The following is a 13,451-nucleotide window of genomic DNA, read 5'->3' on the forward strand; positions in this document are numbered from 1 at the left end:
CGAGAGAGGTAGGCCTGAGCCCCGGGGTGGAAGGGTGGAAGAGAGAAAGAGAGAGAGAGACACCGGGAGGCATCGGGCAGCCCCCCCTGAGAGACACACAGAGAGAGAGAGAAAGAGCTGCTGCCTGAGACTGTGACCTTGAAGCTTGATAAACATGGGCCTGTGCCGGCAGCACGGCTGGGACGGAGAAGAGGGGGGGGGTTCAGCCGGCCACTTGTAGGAGCTTTTAACCCCTTTTTGGAAAATGAGAACTTCACAGAACATTGACCTTTCCTAGAAGATAGAGTGGAAGATGAAAAAGGAAATGGGCCAGTGTGAGAGAGGTCTGGGCAAGTGAGAGAATCCCAGTGGGAAGAGATGATGGAGTGGCTTTTGCTGGACTCTTTTTGTATAGCCATGGACAGAACCAAGAGGGTTCAGTGTTGATGCCCTTCGGCCCCAGGGGGTGAAAAATATGGGGGGGACAGGTGTCCCAAAGGAGAGATTGTGGGGACAGGTGTCCCAAAGGAGAGATGCCGGCCTTGGAACCAAGAGGGTTCAGTGTTGATGCCCCTCGGCCCCAGGGGGTGAAAAATATGGGGGGGACAGGTGTCCCAAAAGAGAGATGCCGGCCTCGGAACCAAGAGGGTTCAGTGTTGATGCCCCTCGGCCCCAGGGGGTGAAAAATATGGGGGGGACAGGTGTCCCAAAGGAGAGATTGTGGGGACAGGTGTCCCAAAGGAGAGACTGTGCCTTTTTTGGATCGGGACAGAGCATCCTTAAAAGACAACCCTAGAAGCAGCTCTGGTCCATGTTCAGTGGTGAGAGCACTGGACATGGAAAGGAAGAAGTCACCACGGCAGATGTACTCCGGGCAGTGCCACGAGTGACACAGAAACACACGAGGCTTCGACTGTGTTTCCAGGGGAAGCCCATGGCACAAGAAGGACTCCTCTCCTCTTGATGAACTGAGGATTGATTGTTTGAAGGGTGGTGCTGGACCGAGAGTTGGTGATTTGAGAAACAAATGTATTGTGTTGGAAATTTGGTGGGGGGAGGAGGAAATGCATTTGTGAAGTTTTCATTTTCCCTATGTGTGTGTTTTATTTTATCTGTAGTTGTAGAGTAGTTAATAAAGTTCTGGTTCTTTTTTTTCCCTAAGTAGGAGCCTGCTTTGCTTATTCCTGGTCACATCTCACAGCAGAAACCAGGGAGAAGGTATCTTCATGGGGGCACTGGCATTGTGCCAGTGTCAAACCATGACACCAGGTTATATGCTTGGCAGTTAAACAACATCACTTAAATAAGTCATTATTTTTAGATAATATCATTTTTCTATTAGCCAATTTCCAAGATAGAAATAAGTCTTTTTCAACCAAGTATCACAACAATCTACATTTATATAGAAATGTATATTCTATTTCTGGATCTAGTTTTTAACTGTATGAACAATAAGAATCAGTGTATCTATTTCTTAACATACATAGTCAACAGGGCTCTCTAGAATGACCATAATTACAAGCAAGCTTGCACTTTTAGGGTCCTTGAAGCATTTAAGAAAATATTTTAAAAAACCCCAAATAATTCCAGCTTACCTCGGAGATATTTCACTTTCAGATATTCTGGACTGGCCTTCTGACCTGGTAGGGGATCATTTAACATAACTTTGGTCTGAGCTTTTATGCCTTCATAAAACTGTCCCATTGCAACATGGCTGAGACCCTTCATGTACTGGCACACTTCATTGTATGGTTCTAGCTGAAGGCATCTCTAGGAGATTAAAGGAACAAAGCACCCATAAATCAAGAGACAGAAAGATTATCTTCAAATAATCCAACCTGTCTGGCCAGAAGACATGTGAAAAGATTTATTGATTATTAAGATCCACTTCCATCATAATTTTCTTTCAAATGCTGCTGAGCACTTAAATTGCTAGCAAATTTAAGAAAAAATATTTTCAGCTTTATAAAAGGGGAAAAAAACTGAAAACCCAAACCTTGCCAATGCAAATATGCCTTTGCATACTTTGCTCTAACAATATAGCTGGGTGAAATTAGGCAAAATATACTCCTGAAAATATTGCAAATTATTTTGGGTTAAGTATATAGATATATATCTCTTCTGTCATTTCTCCCATTCATCTCTTCACTACTTCATGCATTAGTACACTTCTATGTTAGTCAGCTATTTACTGTATGTTAAACACACAGCAAATTCTTGTTTATGATTCAGAAATGAATGCTCCAATTCTTCTAGTAATTACATGTTTTTAGAAGAGCATCTCCATCTCAGAAGTTGAAGTACCTTTTCAATTACATCAGTATCTACAAACTGGGTTATAGAAGGTGAATATGTAATAATGCACGTAAAGTGTTCTCCTTGGGATAAGCACAGACTCATTTGGAAAGGGATCTTATTTCATTCCTTGTTTTAAGAATATGGGCATGCAAATAACATCTGCCTTTTTTTGTTCTGTCTCCAAAATAAGGCAATTATTTAATGCCAGTAGAGATAGGCAAGATTTTGGCAACATGAAAATTTCTGCAAGCACAATGAATCACAACATATGTTGAATTTTTTGGAAGAAAATAGTCTAGAAAAATTAGATAAACATTGTAAGTTATTTTCAGCTGAAAATTACAGACTAGTACATTTTACCTTTTATCCAATATGAAAAAACTTTAAGTTTCAAGTCAAAGTATCAGCATGAACACAATTACCAGTTTAAAAAGAAAAATGAAATATTTCAGTTAGCGCTTGGCTTTACAAACACATAAAACAGTTAAAGAAGCCACCTTAGTTTTAGCAAGATCGCATTTTCAATTACAACTGTTAAGTTTTATCTTTTAAGACAGATTCAGAAAAGAATACTTCTAGTTCAAATGCACACACACTCAGAATGACAAACTTTTAAATTTGTCCATTTTATTGCACTTGTTGAATACAAGACCTTGTTAAAACATGTAAATTTTGTGTTTACTTAGGGCCTGCTTACCTTAAAATTCTTTAGTGCTTCATCTAAGCTACCATGATGATAAAGCATCATTCCCTTGAGCTGTAATGTCTGAACATGATTTTGATTCAGCAGTAAAGCCTTCTGGAAGCTCTCTGTAGCAGCATCAAAGTTGCCAAGCTCTCTAGGTGATTCCAGAAGATGGAAAGTGAAAAATACAGAAGGCAACAGTGACAAAAAAAAATTGTTAAAGGTGATTTTAAGGTGTCCAAAGGGGATATCATTGAAGAGAAACAAAGCACTAAAGGAAAATTTCTATAACAAAAGCAGTAATTTTGCAACCATTCTCCTGTGGCAATAAAAGAACAGCTGCACAGAGTTTGTTACTCCCAGAAATATGTACTCTGAAATACAACCCCGCAAGACCACAGATCTTCAAAATCCTCAGCAGACATTAAAACTATAAAAACACATACCTAAGGTATTTCTTCAGAAACTAAAGTAAATAAAACATCCACACAAAGCATTCTTGGAAAAAATTATCTTTAAGAGGACTTTTTAACTTTTAAAATACAAAAATGTTATTAAAAATTTACCAACTACTTAAATGCTGAGTAAGAAGAATGCATATGGTGTTTGAAAACTGAAACTAACTAAAAATTTACTGACTGGAATTACTCCAATGTGCAGGACAGATATACACTTCAGCAGACAGTAAAAACAGTCACAGAGAAACTGTCATGGGAAAATTAAAATAGAAATAGTATACAATTTAGTTTATCATAGTTTTTTAGTTCAGTAATTCAAAAAAGAGCGAGTCAAGAAAAACAAACAAGATTTACCAGTTTTAAATACATTTGCCAAGAAGAATTTTTAGCAGAATAGTGATTAACCACAGCTCTTTAGTTTCAAATAAATCATGAACACCAAAGCCACTACGTTTGAAGCAGGATTTAATCAGCTATAGCTCATGTTGCATTAACCCTTTCTATCATTTTAAAATCATTTAGCATACTTAAAACACATCAAAGAGCTCCCAGAGACTAAATTAAAAATACAAAGCAAACATAGAAATTCTTTATATTGAACATATCCTGACATAGCCATACCAATTGCTGGAGCTACCAAATATCACATTTGGTTCTGCACAACTTTGTAATAAATGTGTAAAACTTAGAGTGCATTTTAAAGAAGACAACCAGATGAAAAAATGACTTTACAACTACTTCTGAATATGAGTACCTGTAGGCTTGTCCAAGACTTTTATATGCATCTATGAAGTCTGCTTTCTGCTTCAGAGCTTCTTTGAAGGATTCAATGGCTTCCTACAGAAAGGGGCCGACAGAAAAAATTGTAACTTACTACATTCATTAAATTTCAGCATCCTCAGTAGTTATTAGCTATGGAATTTATGGTTATATATCAAAAGCTTTGGAAGGAACAAACGAGGCATGAATTTATTACAAAATCTATAGAGTAAAAATTATTACATAATAAATGAAATACTGAAACATCCTTTACAGTACTGACAGATTTAGCTGAAATTCCTTTGTCTAATATGCAGTGGGAATGAGCAATTCTTTTAGCATTTTAATAGAGTTCAGAGATGAAATCCTTTCAGAGTTTGCTTTCAAAGCACAGTCGGCTCCCAAAAGCAAAGCAGTCTCTCCTTACAGTCTTCTTTCTTCATTCATAATACACCTCCTAAGTTTTGGAGGCCAAAAGACTCCTTCAAATCTGCACTCTGCCTTTAATTGTCTTATTGCATTCTTTGTTATTGTCTCAGTTGGAAACATTCTTTTTAGGGATTACAGAGTAAATGATCATCTTCACACAACAGTGTGTACTGTTGCTATCACTGCTATTGCTGCTGTAAGGAATACAATGTAATACAAACAAAAGCTAACAAAATAAGCATGTGGTTAAAGAAATATTCCTCTTCAAAGAATCTAAGAAGTCAGCGTTTTAAACTAGAGTGGCTACACAAACTGGAATATTCAATACTGAGACTTAGAATTAAGGATGGAATAATCAACTACTTTATATTACTAAGGAATGCCTGGAAAGTATCTTGAAGTCTTCAATGCAATTAATTAGATGCTGTAAGTAAAGAATTACTGGTATCTTTAGTATTTAGAAATTCTTGTTTAGAAAAACTATCAAATATATTCTGAGCACTACAATGTGCACAAAAATACCCACTGAACAAAAATGCAGGACAATCACCTACAACTATAGAGAGGCTCATATCCTATAGATAAGTTTTAAAATCAAGATTATTATTCCAAAAACCAGTGATTCAAACAAATCTCTTTTCACTCAAAAATGAACACATCCACCCTCAACCCCCATCTTAAATTTTCAGCAAGCCTTATAAAACCTAACACATGGCATAGCTTTCCTTTAAAAGGCAGCCTGAATCTGCCTGGAAGCTAAGGTGTACCTGGGAATGAAAAACCACTCATTGATAACCTCTTAACATGAACATCAGAGAGGGAAAATGCTTCCTTTGAGAAAAGAAACTGGGGAGAAGGATGTGGCAGTACAGAAATGTATTGACCTGTGTATCAGAAAGAAGAAAACTTTGCTTCTATTCTGCTAACTGAGACAGCGCTTATTTTTGCAACTTTCCAGTCAGCTTTTTCTTTTTGCCATCACTTTTTGGGGTCTCTGATGCCTACAACAAAAATCAGAAATCCAGACTATTATTTGCGAGTGTCTCTTCTTACTGCAAGAAGACACAGACAATAAAAGTTCAATGACAGTCTGATGTTCCCACAGCATACATGAGACTATGGAAAAAATACCTGCTGCTTGGGTACTAAAAAAGTGAGGAAGTGGACTGCAAAAAATAGAGATAAAAAAAATAGTGCTTGCCTACGAAAGATAGTGGGCTGAAACTCAAGAGTCCTGGGTTCCCTCCAGATTCTGCATACAACCCTTAATGAACCCCAAGCTGTTATCAGAGGTTAAAAAAAAAAGACAGCTTCCACTGTTGAATTCAGGAATCACACCATTGCATCTTAATTTTTCTAACTGAGTATTTCAGATAACTTGTCTAATTACTCTCTCCTCTGGAAAATGGCAGCAGGACCTCTAAATACTTTACAAAAAAGAAACAGGGGAATATTACTACACCTAAAACAGAGAGAAGTTTTGAGTTAAAAATGGTGAAAACTTAAAGACATGGGATGAACTTACTTCCCTCCTGATTTTAGAAACTGAAGGAGCAAGTATGTTCCCTCAAGTTAGATATCAGCCTTCCAGAAACAACATAGGATTGAAATAAACATGCATAAATGCAAGGCTTTATCAGCACTTTCCTTTATTACTCCCTAGCTCATTCAAGGAAGAGTTTAAAATTAATTTCTTCTTCATCCCTCTTCCCTTCCTAAAACTTAGGAATCTCTACTTAATTTTGAAATTTTTGAACATAATCATACAAATACTAGCAGAGGTGCTAAATACAAATATCTTTCAAAGCATTATTCTTAAACATGTCTGTTATCACCGACCTAATGAGATTCAACAAGACCTGCAGTATTTACAAATCATATCATGGAATCTTTTTGTTTTGCTTGCACTCTTTTACCTTAAAAATCTTCCTTATGTGAGAGAAAATAGATATATCAACACCAATGATATTTCTACTGTTTTATGGAAATAACTTCAAATAAAGGGTATTGTTCCACATGAACTATTGTTTAATATAGCTTTACCTTCAGAAGTCCTCTGTGAAAGAAGGTTAAGCCTTTATAAAGCATAGCTATAGGCTGATTTTTGTTCAGTTCCAGTGAGCGCTGAAAATCTTCATGGGCTGTTGCATAATCCTATGATAAAGAAGATTTCAGATGACACAGAAAACACCATACACATAAAGAGGAATACATACTTTTATTTCTATAAAAGTAAACTACAGAATTTTGTTTAATATATCAAGTCAGTCTCTGGGCTAAGCAGCAATGATTATCAACTACCAATCAGAACATCAAAGAATGCACAATATACTTCCAACATTTACAGGAAGTGCTATAAAAAACATGGTAAAGCAAATGGAAAAATAGCTGGAAGCAAACAGTGAAATCAGAAGAATCAAGCAGGAAATCAGCTATCTAGTATTCACACAATCTTTGAAGATAAAGTTACTTGTTCTACATTAAAGCTTTAAGAACACCACACACAGATCACATAGCAAAATGGGATGTTAGCATTTTCATAGGGATTTTTTGTTTATGTGAGAAGTGGTTTTTTTAAGTATATAAAAGACTTACTGCCTTGGCCATAAGTATTTTCCTTCTTAGACTGGTGTTTATCAATACTAATTAATTGCAGGTTATAAATCAAGTCAAAGTCTTTATCTACTTCCTACTCCTGAAACACAAAAGTATCTGAGGTGTGCATGCAAGGTACTTGTCCTCTGATTCTCAGCATTAAATAGATTTGCAAATGAAATACTTAGTGAATACTCCTAAACTGTCAGAAAGCAGCTACAGAAGAATCAGGGCTTTTGTAATTAGATTGGTTTGGGTTTTTTAACTAAATAGGAAAGAAGTTCTAGAACAAAATTAAGAACTAGAACAGAAGTCAACAAAATCATGAACAACATCCCAAACAACCAAAGCCAAAGAGAATCCCCAAACTCCACTAACCTCAGATATGAAGTAAAGGGTACCTCTGTGCCTGTAGAGCCTTGCTGATGGTTGTAGCTGAATAGCTTTGGTGAGATCTGATAATGCTTCACTGATTCGTCCTAGTGGGGACAATATCTAAGAGTACAAAACCAAAACACAGTTTAGAGCAGACAGACTGAATGGACTTCTTTTAGAAATAGAAGATTATTCTTTTCCATGTTCAGCTTCAACAGAGTAATTGTACTTGCTAGAATAGGCTAGAAAGTTCCACTATAAATTTCAGTAATTATGGCTTTTAAACTCCTATGAAAGAGTAAATCTGGAAGAATTTTTCTCAAAACTATCAACGTACGTGAACATCACTGCATTCAGAGAAACCTTGTATTCAAAACTAAAAACAAATCAGTCAAAGCAAAATACTCAATTTCAAGCCATTTCAACATATTTAAATGAAAATGTAATTAAAGTATCCTCCTAAGCCTAATTTGAAAAAAGCATTCCCCCAATCAAAAATGGTCCATTTCCAATTATTCGAACGCCCTTCACATTTTTAGATCGAGGTCAACAAATGTGCTAAGAGATCACAAAAAACATTTAAACTCTGAATATTATGGCAGCTATCATTATACAGGATGCTGACTTTAATATTTATACTTTTGGTTTGTCTACAAAGCTGCTTCTTAACATCTTAGCATTTTCTGTAATGCAGTTAGCAAAACAAAACTTGATTTTTAAAATAAAAAATATATGTGGGTTGGAATGACTTTTAAATTACATGCACAAATATAAACTCAGAACATTCAATTTAAAAAAAAATTGGTGTTTTAACAACTAGTATTCACTGTAGATTTACTAAGCTGACAAAAGGTGCAAACAGTAAGGTTCAAGTGATATTTTGATTAATTTTATAAAAAAAAACTTAAACACAAATGTTCTTGTTATAAAGTATGTCAAAATTTGAACACTTTCACATAATATATGCCATTCCATTGGCTAGAGTAACTCTATATGGTCTATGTCTTATTTTAAAAGTAAATATTCCACAAATTACACTGTTTGAGAGGAAATGCGTATATTTTAAAAGAAAGGAGAACAGAACACTAAGCTTTAGCCATTAAATCAATTAAGATATAATTAGAAACATGGTATAATTGCAACTTCTCCAAAAGTCTGAAATGACACAAAAGATGCTCACTTCTGCTCGCTGTTCAAATACTTCAGGATGATCTGGTTCTAGACTAATCACCCTACTGAGCTCAAACAGAGCAAGTTCAGCATTTTTCATATCCTGAAAAGGAGAAAAATAAACAAGGTGAACAACTGTGCATACTTAGACTAATATACTCTCAAGATGAAGGACAACTAGAGTGGCTAAGTGTCTGAAAGTGTAACAGTTGATACTATGATACTAAAAGCTCTTCACACCTTTGCTAAAAACATCAAGATGCATTATTCTGCAAATAGCTGGAAAAAAACTACATCTTCTACAAACAACGAAACTAAACTTTGTTTAGTTTCAGCTTTGTGTTGTACCTCTAATAATTTATTAATATAACTCTGTGAATAAATATTAGATTTATAGCTCCAGAGGTACCTTGCTTGGCAGCAAAGCTGGTTCAAGCTCCCACATGAATTCCAACACACAGGAACATTCATACCCACCAGTGTTGTCATCAGCACTGTCTGCAAATTAAGCCAAGTAGTACTGATAAATGGGGTGATGCCAACAGCATCCTGCTTATCTAAAATTTTAAACTGTCCTCAATTAAGTAGTTAATCAATAGGATGGAAGTAGTTACTTCATTGGAAAAAAATTCGAAGTAATTATACAGCACATTCTAGATTAGATTCCATTGATCTTTTTCTTTTTTCTCAAAGCAAAGAAATTTTGTGCTTAATATCATCTTTGTGTCTTGAAGGTGTCACTCAAGAACTTTTACAAAGTGAAGCTGTATCAACACCTAGCTAAACTGAGAAAACAAACTCACACTGATGTTAAAAACAAGCAAGTATGAGGGACCTCAAGCTCTTGACAGTACCCCTGGATAATTAAACACTCTGAAAAAAAAAATTTTCAAGGAGTTATTAAATTATTCATTCTTCTAGAACTCTAGCAACTATTCAACCGGCCACAAATTCCTACAGTCTACTCATAAATTTCTCTCGGCTCAAGAAGTTATTTGAGCAGTAAGTATTGCAACCAAGTAATTTAACTTTGATTATTTCACAAATTCAAAGTGGTATACTTATCAAGAGGCATAAGCAATCAAAAAGCAATGTGAAGTCCACTGTATTGGATGAGCTGACAATGCTTCTAGGCTGCAAAAGACTTTTTCATTTCCAAATACAGCTGAGGTATGGAGATGAATTCAGTGGGACTTCATAAATCTTCTCTCAGAGGCAAAATACTGCCTGTTATCTTAATAGGCAACTCTTTCAAGAAGCTGTGGCTCACAGCCTTACTATCTACCACTCACAACAGTGCCTAATCTCCTCCTCTGGCACACTTATGTTGTGCAGCTTTACATCCACAGTCTCACAAAGCAAACACACCCATGGCTTGAGCAGTATGATCTGCCGGATCCCTCTATGTTACACAGTGCACCAGCCAAGGGACAGACTCCTCATGGAAGTAGAGCAGCACAAAGACTTTGGGGTGTACTTAACACGTTCTCACCAGTCTAGTTATTCCTGTTACAGGCTTTCTTATAGTTCAGACTCAAATAATTCAGTTGGGTATTAATTTAAAAAATTATCTACTCACATGTAGTCCTTTTTTTCCGTATGCTATCCCTCGTCCATAAATTGCACTAACCAGCTCTGGTTCTTCCTGTTAAACAAATAAAATATTAATTTGTGGTGTGGGTTTTTTGGTCTCTTCAATATGTATTTGATTTTAGCTGATCTAAAGTAGTAAGCAACGAACAATCACAGCTGCCAGGCTAAGAAATTTATTGTATTACAGTCCATACTTTCATATGCTCACAACTTCCAATTCAATTTAATGGAATTGTTCTGGAGTATTTGTCTGATAAAAAAGCCAAACAGAGAGCAGTTATCCTGCCACCTACCAGAAACTATTACCCTGTGTACATTAGACTAGATTACAATACACAGTATTCATTAGAATACTCTGTTACCCAATGCAATACTTGTAAACTTACAATTATGGTAATTATGCTTACTTACAATTATGGTAATTATGCAACTTCTTCTGTCTCATGTCACGGAACTGATAAGATACATAAAATTTGGCCACTCAAAGCTTATTTTGCATGCAATTTAAATTTGAGATTTAAAACTTGGGAGTAAGATATTATGACATCCTGATGAAATTTATATTCAGACAGCAACTAAAAACAGAGGTATTCTACTAAAATAGTTCTGTAAAATTCCAACCAACTTTCCTTGAGTTAGATTTAATTTTGTGACTTTCCTACTTGGGCACTTAGACAGGATGCACCCTACATAGTAAATCTACTTCTTGTTTGATGCCATTTACTCCAACCACAGTTTCCCATACAAATTTCAAGAACTACACAGCAAAACTGTTTTGTCAACACAACAATGCCTATACAGTGAAGTTTGCCTGAAAACCAGTCAGGAATCACCATCTTCACACCTGCAAGGAAAACAGCTGTCCTACAAAGTTTGTAGCACAGGCCTGGTCTTTTTTAATTGGGACATCTGCCAAGAAACAAACTGTTTCCTAAGAAACAAACTGCTGTGGACAAAACAACAGAGTAAGTGACATATCAGTGCAGGCAGCTTGCCAGACTCCAGTTGATTCCAAGTTTACGCTTGGCTACATCAACAGTAGGTAGCTTCCTACTCTTAATACTATGGCTAAGAAAGTCTGTTTAATTCAGTTAAATGTTTTAATGCTCACTTTATATGTATTTGAAATTGCCTTGTGGAAAACTGAGTGAACAATCATGATTACTTCACAGCCTTTCAGGCCTACCATAAGCATGATATGAAAGCATACTTTAAACTGAAATGTGGACACTGCAGAAGTACTCTAACACATAAACGCCTCTCCCAGTATCTTTCTAAGGTTGGTATATCTTGCTAATCTTCACCTGTATTATGTTTCCTTCTAAATAAAAACAGGAAACAATACGTAAATCCAGTGGTTTTCAAAGCAGGATTTCTCATTAGGGTAAAAAAAAAAATCTTCACATTAAAACAAATCAAAGACAGATACCACTAAAAACCTGTATCAACCACATAAAAATAAAAGCACACAAAAACCCCAAACATTCTTGTCCTCAGATAAATTCCCTGGAATAATTCCATTAAATTGCCACACTTCCACTCAATTTAAGAACAAGCCATATGACACTTAAAAGAAATACATGCCATTATTTGCAGTATTGCTTTCAGATTGCATTTGTGTACTTTAAACAGTTTAAATGAAAAAGTATGTCCATGCTTCTGGATGTTCCCAGGTTTTTAGCCATAAAAATGAAGTATTTTAAAATCATCTTTAGTTGAAGCTTATAAATTGTTGGGGCTGATTTTGTTTTAAATGTGACTACCTCCTATTTAACTGCAGAAGATTCTGAATTCTTTATTTTGGTCAGGAAAAACACTCATAAGTATTAGTTATGTTTTATTTATATATTAAACTGATTAAATTCTTATCATTGAAAAAGGATAAAGGCAGCATACAAAATCATTTATCATTGTGAAAGCAATGTGTTACTTGCCACTTGCAATAAATTATCTCTGTCAGGGCTTTTTTTCTCATGTTATTGGCACCATGCTGTCACCCAAAAAAGTCTACTTTAAAATACCTCATCCTACACAACAAGCAGACAATCTAAGAGACTTGAGCTCTGCAGAGGTCAGGCCTCTGAAAAAACGTGCTTTTTTGGTCAAAGTGCCATAAAAACTTTATGCCTACAGATGAGAAAAATACTCACCAAATAACCAAGATACTGATCACCCAGTTCTAACAGAATGCTTATGTTTGGATGGAAAAGAAAATGAACAAACAGTAGAATAATTACTCTCATTTAAAAATACTTAATTTAATATTTGTTTTATTAAAAGCCATATGTGGCAATGGATATTTTCATTAAGTTATTCTTTGGGGTCCAAGCAGAAAACTTACCTGCAGCATTGTTGAAAAATGTCGTATAGCTTCATCATACAAGCCGTTGCCAATCAACACGTAAGCAATTGCTAACAAAACATTAAAAATGTAAACAAAACAGAAAAAAAATCTACTTTTTAAAGCTATTAAATACTATCAAATTGTAAAATGTTTACATCCTACATTGCAGCGATGATTACTTTAATCAGAGGATTCCTGAATGGCCACCAAAATGACATCACTTCCCTCAGCCATTACCTAGCATTCATGGATTACTCAGTTCATACTGTGCTCTTCAGAGCTCTTTTGGGGTTTTGTGATCTGCCTGTGGGGCTTTTTCTCTCCTGCTTACAAGTCATTTAGGAAAGAGCCCATGTTTGCTTCTCAAATACTTAGGATCAGAAAAGGTACTATGATCCCAATACAATAGTCCTGGATGCTTTCTCAATTACAAGTGCCACCTGGCTATCACTAACTTTTCTTTGACAATTTGATTAGGGAACTTCTACTTGTTTGTACACATATTGATAAACTTTATTAGTTCACAGTAAGGTTTTCCTTCATTTGAATTACCTAGAAATACCTCAACTAAACTGATTTCATTATTTATAAAACTGAAAAACAACTGAATCCTCAGCTATGTTATAATTATGAAAAGCTTTCAAGTTCTTGTGCATCCCCCATTTTGAAGCAGAAGCCAAGTGTTTGAAAAAGAAACAGACCATTAGAAATACGTTCCTGTAATCCCCACAAGATATAAAAATACAGTCAAATCACAAGACTGGAA

The 13,451-nt window shown here is 35.6% G+C and overlaps 1 protein-coding gene across 3 annotated transcripts in view; it reads right to left on the reverse strand.

The window, feature by feature from the left end:
* The window catches only part of TTC13 (tetratricopeptide repeat domain 13), a 40,508-nt gene that overhangs the window by 18,685 nt on the left and 8,372 nt on the right, over window positions 1-13,451 (reverse strand). For 2 of the 3 annotated variants that reach the window (XM_077175609.1, XM_054630005.2), the window contains exons 4-11: window positions 12,683-12,753; window positions 10,328-10,393; window positions 8,759-8,851; window positions 7,582-7,698; window positions 6,652-6,762; window positions 4,175-4,257; window positions 2,975-3,116; window positions 1,575-1,749 (exon numbers count right to left, since the gene is read on the reverse strand). In XM_077175609.1, coding sequence (XP_077031724.1) covers window positions 1,575-1,749; window positions 2,975-3,116; window positions 4,175-4,257; window positions 6,652-6,762; window positions 7,582-7,698; window positions 8,759-8,851; window positions 10,328-10,393; window positions 12,683-12,753 — 858 coding nt within the window. Of the gene's footprint in view, window positions 1-1,574; window positions 1,750-2,974; window positions 3,117-4,174; window positions 4,258-6,651; window positions 6,763-7,581; window positions 7,699-8,758; window positions 8,852-10,327; window positions 10,394-12,491; window positions 12,600-12,682; window positions 12,754-13,451 lie in introns of those variants that run through there. The other variant, XM_077175610.1, reaches the window with a different exon arrangement.

Source organism: Agelaius phoeniceus, chromosome 3, assembly GCF_051311805.1.
Source record: "Agelaius phoeniceus isolate bAgePho1 chromosome 3, bAgePho1.hap1, whole genome shotgun sequence".
NCBI classification, from domain to species: Eukaryota; Metazoa; Chordata; class Aves; order Passeriformes; family Icteridae; genus Agelaius; species Agelaius phoeniceus.